At 48.4% G+C, this 23,655-nt stretch overlaps 1 protein-coding gene across 2 annotated transcripts in view; it reads right to left on the bottom strand.

The window, feature by feature from the left end:
- Nucleotides 1–6,126: 6,126 nt before the first annotated feature.
- JAK3 (Janus kinase 3) overlaps nucleotides 6,127–23,655 on the bottom strand; it is an 80,325-nt gene continuing 62,796 nt past the window's right edge. For both annotated transcript variants that reach the window (XM_053303579.1, XM_053303580.1), the window contains 8 exons: nucleotides 19,276–19,426; nucleotides 16,793–16,917; nucleotides 14,030–14,219; nucleotides 12,204–12,328; nucleotides 11,481–11,653; nucleotides 9,018–9,135; nucleotides 8,602–8,712; nucleotides 6,127–7,454 (listed from right to left, as the gene is read on the bottom strand). In XM_053303579.1, the coding sequence (XP_053159554.1) occupies nucleotides 7,338–7,454; nucleotides 8,602–8,712; nucleotides 9,018–9,135; nucleotides 11,481–11,653; nucleotides 12,204–12,328; nucleotides 14,030–14,219; nucleotides 16,793–16,917; nucleotides 19,276–19,426 (1,110 nt within the window). In that variant the 3' untranslated portion in view covers nucleotides 6,127–7,337. The remainder of the gene's footprint in view (nucleotides 7,455–8,601; nucleotides 8,713–9,017; nucleotides 9,136–11,480; nucleotides 11,654–12,203; nucleotides 12,329–14,029; nucleotides 14,220–16,792; nucleotides 16,918–19,275; nucleotides 19,427–23,655) is intronic.

The following is a 23,655-nucleotide window of genomic DNA, read 5'->3' as shown; positions in this document are numbered from 1 at the left end:
GGCAGCTGTGGAAAAGGCCAATTCCATGCTAGGAATCATTAGGAAGGGGATTGAAAATAAAACGGCTAATATTATAATGCCCTTATACAAAACTATGGTGCGGCCACACCTGGAGTACTGCGTACAATTCTGGTCACCACATCTAAAAAAGGACATTGTAGAACTGAGAAAGGTGCAGAAGAGGGCAACCAAGATGATCAGGGGCCTAGAGCACCTTCCTTATGAGGCAAGGCTACAACACCTGGAGCTATTTAGTTTAGAAAAAATATGACTGTGGGGAGACATGATATAGGTCTTTAAAATCATGCATGGTGTGGAGAAAGTGGACAGAGATATACTTCTCCCTCTCACATAACACTAGAACCAGGGATCATCCCATGAAATTGATTGCCAGGAAACTAGGACCAGCAAATGGAAGTAATTTTTCACACAACGCATAATCAACTTGTGGAATTCTCTGCCACAAGATGTGGTGACAGCCAATAACCTGGATGGCTTTAAGAAGGGTTTGGATAACTTCATGGAGGAGAGGTCTATTAACGGCTACTAGTTGGAGGGCTATAAGCCACTTCCAGTCCCAAAGGCAGGATGCCTCTGAGTACCAGTTGTAGGGGAGTAACAGCAGGAGAGAGGGCATGCCCTCAATTCTTGCCTGTAGGCTTCCAGCGGCATCTTGTGGGCCACTGTGTGAAACAGGATGCTGGACTAGATAGGCCTTGGGCCTGATCCAGCAGGGCTGTTCTTATGTTCATCTGTCAGGACTTCCAGAGGCCAACTGACCCTGACAAGATAGTCTGTTAGAGCCTGACTGACAGTCTTTGCATCTATTCAGCTCAGGGCCACTGCCTCGGGCGACCTAGTGGCATAGTCCACCAGAGCCGGTTTACTTTCCCCGAGGGGTCTGGCGTTGGATAGGCCCCAGGATGGCTACTGGCACTCTCTGGAATGGGGTATCTATGACAGGCAAGGGTTATAGAGGGGCCCACACCTTGTCCTGGCTACTCCCCCCTCTGGCAAACATCACAGGACTTAACTTACTCAGTCACGTACTGGCAAATCGAGTCCAGTAAATGTTTTGCCTTACTCTTTCCTTGGTTCTCCCCACCTCCATGTGTCCATTTGGGTACTCATGCATCAACTTTAAGATGTGCAACCAGTGTTTCTTTGCCTCTGGGGTTTCCACCTCTCCCTGTGACTTTTAGGGAGATACGATACAGCAACCCCTTTCCGATGACGATCCGGGATCTCAGCATTTTGCCGAGAGGTGGTGAGTTGGGGGCTCCCCTCCCCTCTCAGCTGTGCCAAACTTGCGTCTGCCTCCTGCTCCCTCTGGAACCGCTCGACCGTGCTGCTGCTGGCTGCTCCTGGCTGCTCCTGGCACCTCTGCAGCGCCCCCCTCTGGGGTACTGGACTGCCGCAGGTGCTCTGGGCATCAGCCTCTGTTCCTAGCTGTAGCTGGGCTTCTCCCTCACTGGGCCGCTCAGTGCTCGGGCTGGGTTTTGGCCCCTCCCCACTGATAGTACTGTCTGCAGGTGCAGCTCCAGTCTGAAGAGCTGGTGCTGGCTGGGGCTGGGTACCTTGAGTCAGTCTCTCTTGCTCCACCGACACTGGATCATGCTCCAGTCAGCATGGCATGGGGACGATCCTCCATCACTGCAAATTCCCAGTCTCCTTCCCAACTGGCCCACCGGACAGGTAGCTTCACCAGGGGCATTTCTGCCTGGCCTTTGGTGAAGGTGGCCCACACTAGTGGGGCCTGGGCAAGCTGCTGAGCCTTGACAAGCGAGGGATGTATTGCTGAGATTGTGGTGCCTGTGTCCCGCCATGCAGTGACTTGATGCCCACCGATTCACACGCTCTCTCACCTCTTGGGTGGAATAGCCTCCACATCAAAACAAGGAGTTGGCACCTTATGGGTTGCTGCCACCTTTGGGCTCCTAGGTTCAGCTGAGCTTTAGCCTTGGGGCAGTCCCAAGGCAGTATCCTACTTCCCTGCACTTATAACATTTGGGGCCTGCTCAGTTTGCCCCCTTGTGGTGCAGATGTGGAGTTTTGACTTGGGGCCCCTGGGCTCACCGGGGGAGGATGCTTGGGGCTCCTCCCGCCTTGGGGTAAACTTGGGTCGGTCCCACTGAGGTGCCTCTGCTTTCTGTCTGGATTTAGAGTCAGCCATTTTCTGTGCAGCTTCCTCAATGGTCTTGAGTCCCTGAACAAAGACCTGCTCAGAGAAGGTGATCTGGCGGTTGGGCCAGGAACTGCTCGAGCTGTACCAGCTCCCTGAGTTCCTCAACCGTCTTCACCCCGATCTGCTCCAAGCATGAATTCAATGCACTTTCAATCTTGTGGGCATAGGTCTGGTAGGATTCTGCAACTTTCTTCCTCAGACCCCTGAAGTCACGCCTAGCACTTTCTGGGGTAAACCCTAGTCTGGACTTCACCATATCTTTAAACAGCTCACAGTCCTCCATGTCTTGGACTGACTTTTCTGCTGACACTGCCAGAAGGGAACCAGTCAAGCGAGGTCTCAAGTATCTTATATACAAGTCTTCCGCAATCCAATAGCCTTGGCAGGTCCTTTCAAAATGGGAGAGAAACAGAGGCGTATCTAGGGAAAATAGGGCCTAGGGCAAGTACTGAAATTGCGCCCCCTGTCCAAACATCTGACACCCATCTTTCAGATAACTTTACCTCAATGTCAACTGAAAAATACAAGTCAGGCTCGTTAATCTTTTAATCTTTCAAAAACTATTCAGCAGTGGATGTAGCCAGACCAAGAAAATGCTGGAAAATTACAAATTTCAGTATGCTAGGACTCATGAAATACCCAAATATTATACAGAGGTGTACTTGGAAAAACTAAATAGAAGTGCCTGTCTAATTCTTTGCTATGCATTGTAGCATCATGGATACGTAAGTTTTAAAAATAAATGGAGAATTTTACTTTCCCCAGATACTCTGAAAATAATTAAACGATATGCAGAGTAAACGGTGTCACTGCTTGGAATATATTCTAGTATTTCAGAAAGACAGTTAAAATGAGAGAAAGAGAGCAAGGAACTCCCAGTGGGCCTTAATACTAAGGATTTCACACTGATTCAAAGACAAACTCACCATTAATAGCCATATTATTAAGACATCACATTTAACTCACTTATCACAAGAAGCAAAGTAAGAGCAATTGGATACAATCTTAGCTCATAAACTTCAGCTCAGTATTCACAAGCCCTGATTCTCTGTTCATAGTGCCAATCTGAATATGTGTACAGTGACTTATATTATATTATTTTTTTTAAAAAAAATTACCTGTAGCCCCTTCGGGGGACTTCCTAAAGGCTGTGGGGGGTCTGCAAAGTTTCCCCCTCCTCCCAATGGCCTCTAGGGCCTCACAGGCACAATTTGAGCATGTGCAGTGGTCATTTTTAAAAATATATATATTTTAAAAAATGGCTGCTGAGAACAAAATGGCTGCTGAGCATGCTCAAATGGCCTCTGTGAGGCGTGGCATGCGCTAGGGCCTCACAGAGGACATTTGAGCATGCCCAGTGGCCATTTTGTTTTTGGTGGCCATTTTTAATTTTTAAAAAAATTTTAAGAAATTGCGCCCCCCCTTCAAGTGGTGCCCGGGGCACTTGCCCTGCCTGCCCCACCCTTAGATACACCCCTGGAGAGAAAATTGTGTGGATCCTCACCTTCCTTGGACTCTGGGAATCTGAGTTTCCTCCCAGGGGCAGAGCCAAGATGGCAACCAGTTAGCAGCACCTTAACTGGGGTCCTTTCAGCAACAGGAAGCATCCCCTCTCAGGGCACCTCTCCCCTGATCCATCATGTCATCAAAAGGGAAAAAATGAAACAGGGACAACAGAGAAAGCCCTGAGATTTAAAATGGTGTGCCCGACTACAATCCGGGGCGGCGGGGAAGGAGGAAAAACAGCTGAAGCTTGATCTCGTCCCCTCGCCAACAAAGCAAAGGGAAACAGTGAGTAACATCCCACATACTAAGAACTGGTTTACAGCCTTGTGCACCGATGAATGAGAGAGCCCCCCCCCCCAAGGACTGCTCAGGGGAGCCACAGCGAAATCTAATTACTCCTGAACCAGCTAAATGGTCTGACCAGAGACATCTCCCAGGACAGAGAAAAGGGCCCCCTAAATCTGCCGGGTCTGACACTCACCTCCCCTGGGAACTCCTCACCCAATTTCTAGGAGACGCATGTCTCCTATCAGCACAGTCATTAATTTCAATAACGGCAAAACTAAACAAAATCTCTGCTAAATTAAGACGAACTCAGGCTTGACTTGGAACAATTTACACACAGGGGCAATGCTCTCGCGCAGACTGTAATCTCCAGCCAGCCCGACCCCTTCTGTGGGCAGGGGAGGATTAACCTTTTTGCCGCCCTTAAAAAAAAAAAAAGAAAGAAAGCAACGGGGGTGGGGGAGGGGAGGGAAAAGTTCCCCCTTTTACTTTAATTTCTAAATAAAAGCTGCTGAGCTGCAGGGCTCCTGGCTTCCCCTGGGAGGGGAGGAGGAAGGACTTTCATCCTGTTTCCAACAGTGCTCAGCTACATCAGTTGCTCAGTAGCAGGCCCTGGTGGTTTCCCCACAGACATTTCGCACCTCTGGTCCCAGGAAGGGTAGGGGAGTATATGTTGGCTATCCCGAGATACCAAGTAAGCACTCACTCAAAGAAAGGATCAACTCCCACCTGGTTTTTAAAGCTTTAGCTAACTTCATATTCAACATGTGGTAGTGAGCATGAATTGTCCCCTTTGCTAAGCAGGGTTTGCCTTGGTTTGCATTTGGATGAGTGACTACAACCCCTGCTAACTTGGCAAAGAAGGACCTTTTAACATGGCGATTCTCTTTATTTAGCAGGAGGAGAGCAACTGGCCCTATCCACCCCCAGCACAGTACCTCCAGTGACTGTTGCTGGTGTATATGTTATGTTTTCTTTTAGATTGTGAGCCCTTTGTTTATTGTTTCTCTGTGTAAACCGCCTTGAGCCATTTTCGGAAGGGCAGTATAGAAATTGAATAAATAAATAAAATAAAATACATATGAGCACTGTCTGCTGTAAGATATTGCCCTTAGGGGATGGGGCAATAGCTCAGTGGTAGAGCATCTGCTTGTATGCAGAAAGTCCCAGGTTCACTCCTTGGTGGCATCTCTAGGTAGGGCTGGGAAAGACTCCTGCCGGAAACCTTGGAGAGCAGAGCTGCTGCCAGTCAGTGCAGACAATACTGAGCTAGATGGACCAAGGGTCTGACTCAGTCTAAGGCAGCTTTCCATCTTCCTATGTATGTAATTTCTAAACATGCAAATAACTTGCATTCTTGGAGGTTTAGCTTGTGGGGTTTGTACTTCCAAGTGGGGATTACAGGCACAGCAGATCTTATAGTCTAGAAGATTGTGGATGCTGGTTGAAATTTCCTTAAGTGGTAAATCTGTGCTTTCATTAACTACGAAAACTGTTTACAGAAAACTCCAATTCCCCCTCTTATCCAGAAGGTAAAGTGTGCCCTTGAGTTGGTGTCGACTCCTGGTGCCCACAGAGCCTTGTGGTTGTCTTTGGTGGTAGGATACAAGAGGTGTTTACCATTGCCTCCTCCCACACAGTATGGGATGATGCCTTTCAGCATCTTCCTATATTGCTGCTGCCCAATATAGGAGTTCCCCATAGTCTGGGAAACTTATCAGCGGGGATTCGAACCAGCAATCTCTGGCTTGGTAGTCAATCCATATCAGGTGTCTAAACGAAGCAAAGGAGCAGAGCTGCTTACTCTACAGTGGCTGAGAGAGAGGAAGCCCCTGCTTCTGGTTAATTCTATGGCATATAGACAAAAAATTCTACACAACTACATGGACTCATGGCTAGACCCACACAATGATCCATGCATTTCCTACCTGCATGTATTCTAAACCCTTGAAACTTTCATGACAGCACAGAGTAGACTGCTTTGCTTGTAGACCAGCTTGACTCCAGACATGTGGCCTCATATTATGTTCCTAACTTATGTTAACCTGGCTGTTTAAGATAGTATAACGGCGATGAAATACGCATCCTCCAAAGGAACACAAATTTCCCCCAAGACCTCTGTAATGCAGAAGTAAAATATAAACATATAAAACCTTTTATATTTTATTTTGATTGATTGATTAAGTGCCCTCAAATCTGCATTTATAAAGCAGTCTTGGGAAAACAGTTTGTTTGTTTGTTTATTCATTCATTCAATTTATATACCATCCTCCCTAAAGTGGCTCAGGGCACTTTACATTAAAATTAAAAAATACATAACAATTAAAATCAAAAACCAATTGTAAGAAGATTAAAATTACAATAAAAAACCAATTAAAAGCAGATTAAAATTACTATTAAAACTAGACACCATTAAAAGGCAGGCTAAAAAGGTGGGTCTTTAAGGCTCTCCTGAAGGCCTCCAAGGAAGACCATCTTCTCACGGCCACAGGGAGTGTGTTCCACAAACTAGGGGCAACAGCAGAGAAGGCCCGATCCCAGGTCGCCACCAGATGAACTTGTGGCACCCGAAGACGGACCCCTCCTGATGATCTCAATGAGCAGTGAAGATCCTGGAGAGAAAGGCAATCTCTCGGGTAACCTAAGCTATTCGGGGCTTTGAAGGTAATAATCAGCACTTTGTACTTTGCCCGGAAACGTATCGGCAGCCAGTGCTACTGTTTTAGAACAGCCATAATGTGGTAGTTGTTTCAGAACAGGCACAATGTGTAATCTTAAAGAAAAGAATATATTTATCACCTGCTCCTAAATACTGTGGGGCTTGTTAGTAAACATGGAGATCCAGTTTGCCTGCTAAAAAAAAACATCTTTAGCAAATGCAAATGTAAAGCTGCCTTCTTCTGAGTCAGACCATTGATCCGTCTAAGCTCAAGATTGCCACTGACTAGAGCCACAGTTCCTCAGGCCCAGAGGGCATTTGCTATGAATGCTAAGTGGTGCCTCCATGTTTGGAGGCAATCTACCTCTGGATGTCAGTTGCTAGGGAGCATAGAGAGGGCTATTGCCTTTGTGCCCTGTGTGTCAACTTCCCACTGGGGAATCTGGCTGTCCCTTGCTGGAAACAGGCTGCTGGACTAGATAGATATTTTCTCTGGTCCATCAAGTTTCTTCTTGTGTGTTTAAGAGCTGGGAGGGGGAATAAAGCTAGGGGAGTTTGGGGAGGTGGGTGGGTGTGCTGTGCTCGTGGAGCGAGGGTGGGCTTGCAGATCTAGCCACTCAAGAAGAAGAGAATCATTTTCTCTACAGGGCTTAGTCCTCCACCTCCCTGACTTGGGGAGTATACATCCAGTTCTGGCTTCTCCTAGCCCCTTGGCTTGCAGTGGCTGTTCCTAAGAGCCTCAATTTGTGGTCCCAGCTTGCAGAACTGGGGCCGTTGGTGCGGTGCGAAGGCCCAGCAGGACTGCATCAGAGTATACACCTATGAGAGAGGAGAGACAGTGTTAAATGCCAGATCTGGCCACTAGGACTATTGCAGCAGAATGCCACACAACTTTGCCATTATCCCCCAAACCCTCAGGGCAGCCCCTATGATGAAGCACGGTGATGCAGGCTGCTTCAGGTGGCAGATTTCAGGGGTGGCACAGCAGCCCACACAGCACCCTCCTGGTGGATGGCTGGCAGAGGAAGGAAAGGAAAATAGAGCCACACTCCTCTTTCTTTTCCATTTTTAATTTAAAGAGAAGAAAAGGGAGAGATCTGAAAGACCGCCAGCTCCCAAGGTTTTCTGCCTGCATGGTCATCGGAGGGGGCTCTGCTCCACATGATGACATAAGGAGGCTTGACTGTCATGCACACAGGACAGGGCCTTCTCTGTTGTTCCCCCAGGCTCTGGAATGCTCTCCCAGAGGGTGTCTGTGGCTGCTTTTTAAAAAGCTGAAAACGCTTTTATTTGTTCAAGCTTTTGCCCCTTAGGGGTTGCCAGTCTCTCTTTTCCAGCGGCTCAGTTTTGTTTTTATGGCTGCTTTTGGTGTTTTTATGTTCTTAATGGTTTTTAATTGATTTTAATATTTTAATGTGATGTTATGGAATTTTAGTGTATTAACTTTTGTAAACCGTGAAATTGTGAAAGGCAGTATATAAATCTAACAATAAATGAAAATTTAATAAATAAATCTGAAAGGAGGAAGGATTTGGAAGTGTAATAAAAAATAGTTGGGGTGGGCGGGGAGAGACGAGGATGCTGCTGCTTGCTCTGTTTGAGACAGCAGAATATCATGGGTCAGCCCTGCAACCTCTTTGTCCTTTCTGGCAGCATCACTTTGACTAAACTCTACTCTCCAGACCTCTTTTCCTCCTTGTTCTCTTGCAGTCACTTAGCCCATTTATAGCACCTCTCCATTTCCAAGCTTGGGGAGAGATTGTCTCCAGGCAAGTCCTTGGTTCCCCACAATGCGAACTATAGAAGAGGAGCACTCTAGCCTCCCAACTCGATGGCTTGGAGGTCTCTCTCTCTCTCTCTCTCCAAATGCACCAACCCCATTTGGTGGCATGTGACTCCTGACCATCCATGAATTTTAACTTTGTGCAGCCAACGGGGACCTCCCCATTGACAAAGACCTGCTCACCTCCATGGGGCAGCCGGCAGGAGACGGGAGCCGCTTGTTCTCTTTCAGCAGGTCTAAGAGGTGGAAAATGAGCTGGGGTGGCGTGCGGTGTCCCATCATGTGGAGAAATTCCTGGGGTGGCGGGGAAGAGATGGCAGCACATCATGTCAGTGTGCTCCATTTGTCATGTAGCCCAACCCCAGAAGCAACCCACCCCCTACCTTGTTTCCCCCTCGCACCCACAATCACAAAACAGGAGTGGGCACAGCTCCCAAACTTGGGTAGGACAGTTGTCCATCCTACCCTTTTGCTGGTTGTGACAACCAGCCAAATGATTGTGCGTATCTAGCCCACGGTAACCAGGGACTGGCAAATGCAGCCTGCCTGCCTGGATCAGCTCCTGACATCTTTGAGGGCTGGGAAAAGGCCATGATCACCTCTGAAGGGCTGTGGCTCTTGCTGCCATAGGTGAACAGCTCATAGAGGACGACTCCAAAACTCCAGACATCAGACTCTTGGGAAAAGATGTTATCTGTCAGAGATTCTGGAGCGTACCTGCCATGGGGATAAGCAGTGGCTAATTCAATAAGTGAATGGCGGGATCCCATTTCCCCAATGTACATCGCTTATTTGCAGAGGTGCACTAACCTCCAGATCTTGGGGACTGGGTCCGGTCCTCCAAGGTCAGGGGGGGGCCCTCCAAATGGCCAGGGCCAGGGACCAACGGCAGCCGCTCTGCACCCACCAAAGCTCTGCTTTTTTTAAAAAAAATAAGCTTACCACGGTCGAGGAGTGGCTGCGGGGGGAAGTGGAGCAGTCCTTCCTCCTACCCCTCCCCTGGTGGCAACCAGGAGAGATGCTGGACCCATCCATTCAGGCCAGCGTCTTTAGGAAACTGCGAGGTGTGCCTGCGCAGAGGAGATCTTCGCAAGCACATGATGTCACGGGCTTGTGACGATCCCTAAACTATGTAGGCACGCCTCACAGTTTCTTAAAAAGGCTGGCCCGAACGGATGGGTCCAGCGTCTCTCCTGGTTGCCGCCGCTGGAGTGGGGGGGGGGGGAGGGAGAAGGACTGCTTCGCTTCCCCCGCCCCCGCTGCCACCCCTCAGCCACAGCAAGCATTAAAAAAGCAGAGCTTTGGCGGGGTGGGACCCCTAAAGGAGATTTGGGGGGGCCTTGTGCCATATCTATCCCCAGCACAGCATAAGAACATAAGAATGGTGGCTGTGGGCCAGATCCAGCCTCAGGGGCACGATCCCTCCCAATACCAGTTGCAGGGGAGCAACAGCAAGAGAGAAGGCATCCACATGCCTCTTGCCTGTGGGTTCCCCAGAGGCATCTGGTGGGCCACTATGTGAAACAGGATACTGGACTAGATGAACCTTGTGCCTGATCCAGCAGGGCTGTTCTTATGTTCTTAAGAAACACCTTGCTGGATCAGGCCCAAGGCCCACAAGTGGGGAGAACCACTTGTGGGCCATGGGAAGCCATGGGAAACCCACAAGTGGGGAGAAGAGGTCCCTCCTGTGGGTGTCCCAGGCACCTGGTCTTCAGAGGTTTGCCCCTTCTGATTCTGAGGGAAATGTACAGCTATCCAGGCTCGTAGCCATTGATAGCCCTATCCTCCATGAATTTGTCTAATCCCCTTTTAAACACATCTAGATTGGTGGCCATCACCACATCTGGCACCCACAAATTCCATAGCTGAACTAACTACTGTGTGAAGAAGTACTTCCTTTTGTCTGTCCTTAATCTCCCTGCATTTAGCTTCAACAGAAGCCTCTGTTGGTCCGCAAACTAGTGACTTGCCAGTACAAATGGTAGCAAACAGGAGAGCTGTTGTTTCAGAGCCCCTTTGACTTCCTTTTTAGAATGGTGCCCCGCAGGAACTACTAAGGGCAGCTATTTCTTACGCACATGTCCTGGGCTGCAGTGATCTTGTGGGTCAGTTTGAGTGAAAAAAGAATTTAAATGGCCAACACATTGGGGGGAAAATAGCACAAATAAGGGAGTTTCACTCCCAGGGAAAATAGCAGCCATGGTTGTTGAGAGAAAGGGTTAAATCTGCCACGTTACAGATACACCCTGATCAACACTGTGTGCTTGCTATTGTTGAAACTAGAGCTCCAGTTGATCAACCTTTTGCACTGACTATCCCAATGACCACTAGGCGCATTGGGAGTAGAGATAGTGAGTAAGGGTCTCCTTAGCTGTTCCAATCTGTCTCTAGTCTATGACCCCTGATATGACTCCTCAGGCATTTCCTGTGGTGAGTCAGAATCCCTTCCTTTCCTCTTGGAGAGCAGATGGAACCATCTCCTTCCCTCCCTCTTCATTATGTAGCCTATAGAAAGGATTAGGTCTTTCCTATCCAAAGTGTATTTCACCAATAAATCTACTTAGTATTTAGATTCTACAAGAATCTCCGTGTGTCTTCTATAAATAGCTGCAATAACTAAACTCTGCATTCTACTCTGTAACTGGAGTGGGTAGCTTCTTTAGTGCTTGGCTAATTAATCACAAAACCCATCATGGGTAAATTACACCCCCCAACAGCTATTTCTTAGAGAAAACAGGTAATCTGGACAAAACTCTGCATTTAATGGGAGGATTCTCGCATTTGTGTCCCCAGATGTCGTTGGATGACAACTCCCATCATTCCCAGCCACAATGGCAAAGGGATGATGGGAGCTGTAGTCTAGCGACATCTGGGGTTGATAGCCCCTGGTGTGATGTGTTGTTTTGACCCTTGAGGATGGCTGGATTCTGACCTCAAGTGAGTCAATCTATATTTCTGCACTCTCTTCCTTCTGAGCTTGAAGGAGACACCAGGAGTCTAGCCTCCAACTCACACGCCCCCAGCCCATGTACCTGGCCACTGATTCTTTTGGCTCTTACCAGAAGATGGGGCTCTGCCCAGGCTCCCGCATGACGTAGTATTCCTTGCCCTGAGGAAGGATTTTGGCCAGGCCGAAGTCCCCAATCTTGACGCGATTTTCGTTTTCCACTAAGATGTTCCTGGCGGCCAGATCGCGGTGGATATAGCGCTGAGAGCCCAGGTACTCCATGCCCTGTGAAGAAGACGAGAGTCATGACCGTACACGCCTGGAGTCAGCTGCAGAGCAGAGCAGGACTTGGGGGGTGGGTGGGCGCGCTCTTAGGATTTCCTTGGCAAAAAGGGCAGATCTGGGGATTTTCATAGATCCTCAGCGGAGCCAGCCCACCCATTAGGCACACCTAGGCGGTGGCCTAGGGTGCAAAGCTGTGGGGGCACTGCCACGCCCACCAGCTGCCTGCCGCGTGGCCACCTTCTCCTCCACCCCACCGCTCTCTCACTCACTTGCCTTCCTGCAGCCCCCACCACTGCCTGCCTGCCTGTTTGCTCACCTGCTGTGTCCACTTCGTCTGACACCACCAGCCTGGGCCTTTGCTAGGCCTCCAAGTGCCAGGGCACTTTATAATGACCTCATCGCGATGAGGTCATTATAGTGCATCATGGCACTTCGAGGCCCAGCGAAAGCCCAGATCTGCAGCAGACATGGTGAGTAGGCGAGTGAGCAGGAGGTCGTGGCTGCTGTCCCCGACTTTTCTCTGTTTGTTAAGGTTTTGAGTGCCCCTCACCTTGCAGACTTGCCAGGCATAAAGCAGCAGCTTCTTGATGTCCAACCGTGCCTGGTTCTTCTGCAGGTAGTTCCGCAGGCAGCTGTTGGGCAGATATTCCATGACCAAGCGGAGACAGTTCCGACCTGTGATTGGGGCAGGAGAAGCACTGCATTGACTCGTGAAGAACGGTACCCCCTTTCCTGTCCTGCAACCATTCCCAGAGCCACAGAGGGCAGAACCTTTTGGGCAACGAGGAAGTTGATGTTGGGAAACACACGGATTCTGGGACCCCTGCTCAACTGGCCAATTGCTTGGGGACCATAAGAACGTAAATGTGCTGGATCAGACCCAGGTGGGTCTGTCTAGTCTAGCATCCTGTTTCCAAGGGGGGGTCAGCTGTGAGCTTCCAGGAAGCCCACAAGTACAGCATGACAGAGGTGGTCATCCCCACACAGTTTGCCACCACAGCAACTGGTTTTGAGAGGTAGATTATCTCTAAACATGGAGGTTCTATTTCACTATCATGGCTTTAGTTATGGATAGGACTAACTAAGGCCATTTGTTAGACCACATCATGTGGCAGTGAGTTCCTCAAGCTAATGATGCATTGTGTGAAGACACCCTTTCCTTCATATGTTCTGAATTTAATGTGCATCTGCTGACCGGCAAGTGCCTGGTGGTTCCTGAGATTGCTGCAAAGAGTGCCCTGCTTGGTGGAAGAAAGCTTAGTCCATCAAAGAACTGCTCGATAATAAATATTCTTAATAACAAAGTTATTAGGCAAAAGAACATACACATGTATATTCATACATATTATGCCGGGGTAGGCAACTCTTGACCCTCTGGCTGTTGTTCAACTACAACTTTCATCATCCCCAGCCGCAATGAACTGGGTTAGGGTCAGGGTTAAGGTTGGGGTTACAGGTTGTCCTCCCTCCATGGAGTAATCTTTGGAGGACATTCCTGCCCAACCTGCTCCCAAAGGTTGCTGCCCACTTGACAAGGTCATCTGGGGGACTCTGCTCCATGTGCCGCCAATGAGGAAGGCTCGGCTGTTGTGCACAAGGGACAGAGCCTTCTCAGTTGTGGCCCCCAGACTCTGGAATGCTCTCCCGGTGGGCGTACGTTCCTCAATCACAGTTTTTTAAGAAAGTGAGCGAAATCTTGGCTTTTTACCCAGGCTTTTATATGATTATTTCTAGTGCTGCTGCTTTTTATTTTGTTGTTGTTATATTGTGCTTGTTTTCAATCTTTTGATCAGATTTGTATTTTTAGCAAATTGCACAATTACAATATTATGTAATTGTGCAATTTGTATAGTTTTGTTTTAACTTTTGTGGGAACTGCCTTGAGATTGATGATGAAAGGCGGGAGAGAAATTTAACAATAAATAATTTAACAAAATGAAAAATAGAAAAAATTGTTTGTTGTTAAATAGAAATTTAACAACAAACAAACAAATTTTCATTCCCAGTCCTCTGATAACGTTGATGACATTCTATAGTAGATTTTGTGTTTTAAAAAGCAGTAAAAAGCTTTTAAAATGCCACTGCAAATCTGAACACTGGAGAGGCCCAGTGGACAGGACAACAAAAGCAGGAAAACACACTGGAAGCTGGAGGTTTTGCAATGCAATCACCTCTTTCCCATCTCTAGGGGTGTAGGCTTTGTCAAAAATAAAAACGGGCATTCGTCCCCCCAGATGGTACCGACCTCCCCAAGCTGGCTCAGGTACTACGAGTCTCTCCCAGACTGACAGCCGAGCGGTGCTCCCATAGATGCCAGGGGGCTCCTGGCTGGACCAAGATAAGGCGGCGAGAGCTTGCCATGCTCTCCATCCTCACCCCGACTGTAGCACACGCCCCGGTAGGCGACGATGAAGTCGTGGTGCAGTGAACGCAGGATGGCGATCTCCCGCTCAAAGTCTTGCTGCTGCTTGGCTGAACTCTGCTGCAGACGCTTCACGGCAACCAACTCACCGGTGCTGTCACCCAGTGGGTCATAGCGGCACAGTTCCACGCTGCCAAAGTTCCCCTGGGAAGGAAAAAGTGCCCGTTCCAGGGAGGGGGGGGGCGCGGGATATGTTAGTAAGGTTCCCTCCAGGAAGAAGGGGCTTCTTCGGCTGCTGTTCCCCATTTCCATTTGATGTAAAGGAGAGTGGGTCTTAGGAACATAGGAAACTGCTGTCTACTGAGTCAGACCCTTGGTCCATCTAGCTCAGTCTTGCTGACACTGACTGGCAGTGGCTCTCCACAGTTTCAGGCAGGAGTCTCTCCCAGCCCTACTTGGAGATGTTGCCAGGGATTGAACCTGGGACCTTTTGCCTGTAAAACAAGGCTGTACCACTGAACTTACAGCCCCATCCCATAAGGGGAATATCTTACAGCAGACAGTGCCCACCAAATGCAAACTAGTAGGGATGTGCAAAAAATTTCGGGCACAGAACGATCTGTGCCCGAAACGAACAATTTCGGGTGATTTGGGGCCGAACTGAATCACCCCCGATGTCCCCCGATATTTTTCGGGCACGAGCCGAATCACCCGAATTTCGGACCCAAAAAATTCGGGTGATTCGGTTCATGGTTGATTTTTGGCGATTTTTTGAAGTTTTAGTGACTTTGGGGCAGTTCGGGGGCATAGCATGGGATCTGGGCAAAAGGAGTGGGGTGGGGTGGTAGTGCCTAATGGGTGCAGGCTACCACCCCAATTTCAGCAGGATTGGGCAAAGGGCTGATTTTTGGTAAATTTCTGAAATTTTCATGTCTTTGGGGCAGATTGGGGCAGAATGTGGGGCCTGGGGCAGAATAGTGGGGTGGGGTGGTAGTGCCTAATGGGTGGAGGCTACCACCCCAATTTCAGGGGGTTTGGACAAAGGGGTGATGTTTTTGAGAATTTTTGAAGTTTTAGTGACTTTGGGGCAGTTTGGGGGCAGAAAGTGGATCTGCCCCAAAAGAGTGGGGTGGGTGGTAGTGCCTAATGGGTGGAGGCTACCACCCCAATTTCAGGGGGTTTGGACAAAGGGGTGATGTTTTTGAGAATTTTTGAAGTTTTAGTGACTTTGGGGCAGATTGGGGGCAGAAAGTGGATCTGCCCCAAAGGAGTGGGGTGGGCTGGTAGATAGTGCCTAATGGGTGGAGGCTACCACCCACCCCCAATTTAAGAGTGATTGGGCAGAGGGGTGAATTTTGGTGAATTTATTTTTATGAGGTTTGTCTTCATAAGGTGAAGTGTGCTAAATTGATTACTTCCTCATATTATTCATAGTAATAGAGAGTGTGAAAAAGTGAAAGTGGGGTCATGAGAGTTGTCTAATTGAAAAAAATCTCATTTGCTATGATACAATGAGAATTCACACCTCAGAAAAAACTTCTCAGAAAACCCCCCACTTTCACTTTTTCACACTCTCTATTACTATGAATAATATGAGGAAGTAATCAATTTAGCATACTTCACCTTATGAAGACAAACCTCATAAAAATAAATTCACCAAAATTCACCCCTCTGCCCAATCACTCTTAAATTGGGGATGGGTGGTAGCCTCCACCCATTAGGCACTATCTACCAGCCCACCCCACTCCTTTGGGGCAGATCCACTTTCTGCCCCCAATCTGCCCCAAAGACACCCAAACTTCAAATATTCCAAAAAAATCAGCCCTATGCCCAATCCCCCTGAAATTGGGGTGGTAGCCTCCACCCATTAGGCACTACCACCCCACCCCACTCTTTTGGGGCAGATCCACTTTCTGCCCCCAAACTGCCCCAAAGTCACTAAAACTTCAAAAATTCTCAAAAAATCACCCCTTTGTCCAACCCCCCTGAAATTGGGGTGGTAGACTCTACCCATTGGGCACTACCACCCCACCCCAAAATTTTGCCCCTGGGCCCCTTTTTACCCCCCCCAAATCGATTCAGATTCGGATTCGGATTAAATCCGAATCCGAACCGAATCAAGGGTGATTCGGGTGACCCAGATTCGGGCACAAAACAGAACAGGGGTGATTCGGTTTGGGTCCGAGCCGAATCACCCGACAACCCGAATTACACACCCCTACAAACTAGTGTAGACCCTGCTTAGAAAGTAGAGCAATTCATGTCGCACCCTCTCAGCACGCTCCTGCAGTCCGGCAAGTGTTTCTGTCACCTTTTGCTCAGAGGGTCTCTTTCATAGGCAAATATATTCCAACATCAGCACAAATGGGAAAATAAACACACTATGGAGGATTCCACATATTCTCAGTGCTTGCTGTGTGCTGGCAACCTGTGCAATAACCATCTTTCCTCCTATTGCTGTTATTTTAACTTGAGAAAAGATGGCTGTTTTACAGACTACTGCAGACTGCCAGCAGATGGTGCTATGAATATTACAACAAGGAGAACAGGTCTCAAGATGCTTGTAGGCTTCAGTTTGCTTCACATAAGCAAGGAGTATTTCCTTTAGAGAGACCTTTTGTAAGATTTCCATACATTATAACTTTCCCTGAAGAAGCATGTCAAGTTCTGACATGTTAGGTTTCCCTTTTGGATGTGAATCCCTGAAACTCATTTAAGGCCCTGGATCCAAGATGGAGGGGTATATGTGTGTTTTCCCATCGGAGCCACCTACGCACCTTGCCCAGCACGGAAATGTATTTGAGGTGCCGGTCCTCAAAAATGGTGGGACCCTGGTACGTGGACATGTCCGTGGGTCCTCCAAAGCTGTCCGTCATCGGGAGGTCTGAGAGAAGTTCATAATCTGGGGAAGTTCAGGAACACGTGTGAGAGGCAAGAACAGGGCGTAGAAGGAAGCAAAATGTCTTTCCCCAATCCATTGGTATGCTGAGGAGGAGAGCCGGTCTTGTAGTAGCCAGCATGAATTGGCCGCTTTGCTAAGCAGGGTCTACCCTAGTTTGCAATTGAATGGGAGACTACGTGTGAGCACTGTAAGATATTCCCCTGAGGGGATGGGGCCGCTCTGGGAAGAGCATCGAGCTTCCAAGTTCCCTCCCTGGCAGAATCTCCAAGATAGGGCTGTGAGAGATTCCTGCCTGCAACCGTGGAGAAGACACTGCCAGTCAGTGTAGATAATACTGAGCTAGATGGACCAAGGGTCTGACTCAGTATATGGCAGCTTCCTATGTCCCACCACCCTTGGAGCCCAGAGAAAGGGAGGATAAGAACTGTCCTCACTTTAAGAACTGCATAGAAGAATGAGTGTCAATCGATGCAACCTTTCTTACCCCTGCAGAAGGGGAGCTTGTCCCTTTTCTTAGCCCTGGCAGGCAGGTGGTCACTGGCTTGGGTAACAAAGAAAGCTCCACTCTACTGAGCCAGACCACTGGTCCAGGTAGCTTAGTATTGTCTATTGACTGGCAGCAGATCTCTGAGGTCTCAGGCCAGAGTCCTTCCCAGGCTTACCTGGAGATGCTGCCAGGGACTGAACTTGGGACCTTCTACATGCAAAGCAGATAAGAACATAAGAACATAAGAATGGCCCTGCTGGATCAAGTCCAAGGGAGCCCATCTAGTCCAGCATCCTGTTTCACACAGTGGCCCACCAGATGCCCCTGGAAGCCTACAGCAGGAGTTGGGGGCATGCCCTCTCTCCTGCTGTTACTCCCCTGCAACTGGTACTCAGAGGCATCCTGCCTCTGAGACCGGAGGTGGCCTATAGCCCTCGGACTAGTAGCCGATGATAGACCGCTCCTCCATTAAGTTATCCAAACCCTTCTTAAAGCCATCCACGTTGCTGGCTGTCACCACATCTTGTGGCAGAGAATTCCACAAGTTGATTATGCGTTGTATGAAAAAGTACTTCCATTTGCTGGTCCTAGATTTCCTGGCAATCAGTTTCATGGGATGACCCCTGGTTCTAGTGTTATGGGAGAAGGAGAAGAATGTCTCTCTCTCCACTTTCTCCACACAATGCATGATTTTATAGACCTCTATCATGTCTCCCCGCAGTCGTCTTTTTCCCAGAGCTCTAGCACTGATCTACGGGCCCAACCCTATCACTCGGACATAGGAAACCTCCTTAAAACTTGGTCCATCTAGCTCAGTTTTGTCTACACTGACTGCCAGCAGTTTCTTGAAGGTTTCAGGCAGGAGTCTCTCCCAGGAGATGCTGCCAGGGAGTGGACCTGGAACCTTCTGCATGCAAAGCAGATGCTCTTCCACTGAGCTATGGCCCCATCCTTTAAGGGGAATATCATAAATAGCCAGCTATCCAAATTCAAACCAAGGCAAACCCTGCTTAGCAAAGGGTACAATTTATGATTGCTACTGCAAGACCAGCTTTCCAGGATTAGTCACATTAACAGGTCAAAACAGCAGAAAGGATGACTAAATGGGAGTTCTAGGTACAGAAGCAGTCTACCCCTGAGCATAAGTGCTGGGGACAAACACCAGGGAAAGGCAATGACCTTTATGTGGTGCTTTTTTTACTTCTCAGCAGCTTCTAGTTAGCCTCTGTTGGCAACACAAGATCCAGTAGTTTATTCTTATATAGGTTCTAAATGGAGAACCTCCATGTTCTGTTGCTGTACGCTGCAGATATCCTGGGCAGTGGGGTGGCTCTTGCCTTATTGTTCTGGTTGTGACTTTCCAGGAAGCATCATGTTGGCCAGTGTTGGGAGACAGGATGTGGGATTAGATGGACCCTAGTTTCTGAGTTTGATTCAGCTGGCCTTTGCTTATGCTCTAAGTTGCACCTGTTGAAATCCACCCATCTGCTCTACTGTTTAAAGGTCCCGGAGCCCCACTGTCCTGCTTTGCTTTGGGCCACCCCACATGGGCCAACTGCTTCTGGTCTGGTGGTAGCAAGCAGGACTTGTCCCCTTAGCTAAGCAGGGTCCACCCTGGTTGCATATGAAAGGGAGACCAGAAGGGTGAGCACTGTGAGATCTTCCCCTCAGGGGACGGAGCCACTCTGGGAAGAGCAGAAGGTTCCAAGTTCCCTCCCTGGCAGCATCTCCAAGACAGGGCTGAGAGAGATTCCTGCCTGCAACCTTGGAGAAGCCACTGCCAGTCTGTGAAGACAATACTGAGCTAGATAGACCAATGGTCTGACTCAGTATATGGCAGCTTCCTTATGTTCCTATGTTCTGGGATTTACCTGATGTGATGAGGCAATTGAGGTCCCGAATGAGGGCGCGGAAGGCTGGGCGCCTTGGAGGGCTGTAATCCATGCACTGGGCCACCACGTTGGCCAGCTCTGTCCATTTGAGAGGCGGGAGCTGCTGTTGGTCCTGGCAGAACTTGAGTTTCTGTGAAATGGGTGGAGGGAGGGAGGGAGGGAGGAGGATTGATTCACCATATACCGTGAATATTTATATACTGCTTCCAACAAAAGTTCCCAAAATGGTTCACATAGAGAAATAAAAATAAATAAAGATATATCCCTGTCCCCAAAGGGCTCACAATCTAAAAAGAAACATAAGAGAGACACCAACAACAGCCACTGGAGGGATGCTGTGCTGGGGATGGAGAGGGCCAGTTGCTCTCCCCCTGCTAAATATAAGAGAAGCACCACTTTAAAAAGGTGCCTCTTTGCTCATTTAGTAGGGGTCATACGTACAGATGGTTATATATATACACAATATCATATTAAGCACTTCACACAAATAAGTAGATTACATATATCCTATTAGTATGAATATGATGCATATTTATATACTGCTTTTCAATAAAAGCTCCCAAAGCGGTTAACATAGAGAAATAAAAATAAATAGAGATGGCTCCCTGTCCCCAAAGGGCTCACAATCTAAAAAGAAACATAAGAGAGACACCAGCAGCAGCCACTGGAGGGATGCTGTGCTGGGGATGGAGAGGGCCAGTTGCTCTCCCCCTGCTCAATAAAGAGAATCACCAGTTTTAAAAGGTGCTGCTTTGCTCAGTTAGTAGGAGATACACACACACACACACACACACACACACACACACACACACGGGTTCGGAAGCCCCTACAAGTCACAGCTCATGTATGAACTGGCTTCAGTATAGCTCAGGAGTTGCCAGTGCCAGCCTTGGGTCACCAGATGTTTTGGGACTACAACTCCCATCATCCCCAGCCACAATGGCCAAAGTGTGGGATGATAGGAGTTGTAGTCCAACAACAGCTGGGGACCCAAACTTTGGAATTCCTGATCTAGCTGGTGTAGTATGTATCGCCTTGCTAGGATTTTAATTCTTTACTGCAACAAACTTCGTTTTCAAGAAGAAATTTCTGGGGGAAGCCAACCTCTGTCTCCCTCTACTGGCTGATGCTAAAAGCAAAATTCTGTGTTTTCCAGGATTCAGACTTTGCCTTTTTAGACTGAACTTTGCTGACACATTCCAAGCAAGGGATTTTCAGAAAGAGCACTGCAGAGAAAAGTGCCCTTTTAACACTTAATTATTAATCATTAATCAACTTAGCACATTATTAGTTAATTATTAACTAACTTATGGCAAGATGCCACAGTGTGTCTCTTGTATCTCCCCCCGACCCCCACCCTACAAGTTGGCAAATGACGTCAGTTTCTGCTGATTCATCCAGAAACCAAAAGTGCCAGCAGTAGATTTCCTGTGTGTGCTGTAACTTAACAGCCACATATGGCCGGCCCTAGAGTTTTTGGCACCCTAGGGGAAGTTTGATTCCCTCCTCCACCCAGCCAAGAAGTGGCTTTAACTTGAGCCATGCAGGCTGCCCATTCACAGGGTCAAATGACTAGCCTGGGCGCTTTCCAGGCTAGCTGCTCAAGAGCACCAAAACGCATTCAAAATGTAAACAGCAGGGGGAGCAGTCTTGCGGAAACGAAAAACCCGAAAAAACCCAGCAACTTCCTTACGCCGGTTATACGACGTCCTAGCGCTATATCGCAGAGATTAAATTTGCAACAACGCATTGGAAATGTGAACGGCACCCTGCTGTCCGCATAGGGACTGTGGTGTCGCAACACAGGACGTGTGGAAGCACACTTCTGAGATACGACATGAGCCTGTTGCAGGGTCTAATCGGGAAAGCGCCCTTTGCTAGCCTGAGGAGACAGGAGGAAGAGAGTTCTCAGCCAGTGTTCCTCGTAACAGAGATTCCCAGATGGTGTTGACTACAACGACCAGCATCCCCAGGTGCAATGATCTTTGGCTGGGGATGCCGGGAGGTGCAGTCAACAACATCTGGAATTCTCTGTCACCGGGAACACTGTTCCCAGCCTATTGTGGGGGCAAAACTCGAACACTTCAGAGAGGAAAAGCTGCAGCTGTGAAATGTGGAAATCCGGCCTGAGCCCATTCCTTTTTGGAAATGAACGTGGAGGCAGGAGATTCCCATTCAAGAGAGGGAGTGCAGCCTAGGAGACTGGCTGTTTCTTGGGGGCTGAGGTGCAAAGAGCAAAGAAGGCTGTGTCCTTTTAGGGGGCAGCTTGTGCAGAATGCCCTCTGGGAAGCAGGGGGCAGTAGGACGTCTTACATTCTCCCACCACTGTGCAGTACTGGAAACGAGAGCTGGTCTTGTGGTAGCAAGCATAACTTGTCCCCTTAGCTAAGTAGGGTTTGCCCTGGTTGCATATGAAAGGGAGACGAGAAGTGTGAGCTCTGGAAGATATTCCCCTCGGGATGGAGCCGCTCTGAGAAGAGCAGAAGGTTTCAAGCTCCCTCCCTGGCATCTTCTCCAAGATAGGGCTGAGAGAGATTCCTGCCTGCAACCATGCAGAAGCTGCTGCCAGTCTGTGAAGACAATACTGAGCTAGATGGACTTAAGAACATAAGAACAGCCCTGCTGGATCAGGCCCAAGGAGGCCCATCTAGTCCAGCATCCTGTTTCACACAGTGGCCCACCAGATGCCGCTGGAAGCCACAGGCAGGAGTTGAGGGCGTGCCTTCTCTCCTGCCGTTACTCCCCTGCAACTGGGACTCAGAGGCTTATGATGTGACTCAGTATATGGTAGCTGCCTATGTTCCTATGTACTTCAGGGGTGCGATACAAGAGGGAGAGAGAATAATTGGCATTGTTGTAGACCGGCACTGTTTATGTGCCCCTCAGGAATTGGTGTCCTAGGCGACCGCCTGCGTCTGCCTAGTGGACGGCCCAACCCTGTTATCGGGGAGAAACATTTCCTCTGCACAACAGCTGCTGCTCTGTGGGGAAGTGCGGTAGCACGAGCACCCACAGAACTCTTTCTGGGGCTGGGGTGGGTGGGTAACACCTGCAAGGACTTTTTCCATAGGGAAGGTTTGGGCCGTGTGTCCTGTGAAACAGACCTCGCCCACTCACTTCCTGTGCCAGAGCTCCAGCTGCTGCCACCACTTCCTGGGGCTGAGGCAAGGCGAGCAGGGCATCCTCCCTCCCTCCGGGCTTGCCCCCCCCCAAGGACAGAGTGAGCCCCACACTGCCTGTCTGGCTCACACCAAGATACCACAGCTGCTGCCTGTCCCCCACTTGTTGCCTTTGAGGAGTTGTAGGGGAGGAAGGGTGCTGGGGTAGGCAGAGGTTCAGTCCAGGGTCCAGGCGCCCGCATGTAGGGAATGGAGCGCACATTTCAAATGGTGGATCTGCCAAAAGAATTCGGGCCTCCTTTTCACACGGCCAACCCAACCTGTGTCGGGGCAGCTGCTTCATTTCAGGTGGGGACATGGGCATGTTTGAATGTTCCTCTCTGCAAAACCAAATCCTTGCACATAGAAAACTAGTGTGTCAGGCAAACCATTTCTAGCCCATTTCTCTCCCCACCCTAACCTGCTTGTTTTCTGTATTCATGGAGATGTTTGTATGGCGGTGCATTCAAATGCACCAAAAAACCCCACCACCATATAAACACATAAAAAAATATGATCTGAATGTATGCATAGGCCTCCAAAAACTATGAAACCTATAGATAATAGAAATATATCAAACCCCTGAACACCATAAAATCTGTAGAGGAAACACTGAATAAAGAGCCTTAGCTAAAACATCAATGTAAACAGTATGTATAAAAACCATAAAAAATCTTAATGAACCTATATGCCAATCAAAAACAAAAGTCCAGAAAAATTCCCATGTAGTGTACATTCAAAATAGACTTCACTGTCTCTTTTGACAGTAGCAATCTACAGATTTTATGGTGTTCAGGGGTTCGATATATTTCTATTATCCAGGGCCCCTAGTGGGGTGCAGGCCTGGGGGTGAATCAGGATGTGCGGGGCCTCCTTAACATTTCATATCATTACAGAATCATACTGATAGATGACATAGAGTGTAAATAGTGTGAGTGAGGTTTTTGGACATGTCCAACCACCTTGGAATAATGCATATCTAAAGAAATAAAAATAAAAAGCACAACACATGCTTCACACCTCTCAGACCTTCTGGGTTGCAAATCAACTTGAGCATAGTGCATTCATTCATAAATAAAGTGAATCTTATATATTATTTGTTCCAGACATTTTTGTAGTTTTCTGCCATGAAACAAACCACTTATAGGGCTTTTTGGATGGGTTTTAACAAGAAAACAAAAAACAACCCAACAATTTATCT

Source organism: Hemicordylus capensis, chromosome 2 (genome assembly GCF_027244095.1).
Source record: "Hemicordylus capensis ecotype Gifberg chromosome 2, rHemCap1.1.pri, whole genome shotgun sequence".
Taxonomy (NCBI): domain Eukaryota; kingdom Metazoa; phylum Chordata; class Lepidosauria; order Squamata; family Cordylidae; genus Hemicordylus; species Hemicordylus capensis.
This window is presented reverse-complemented; position numbering and strand designations above follow the sequence as displayed.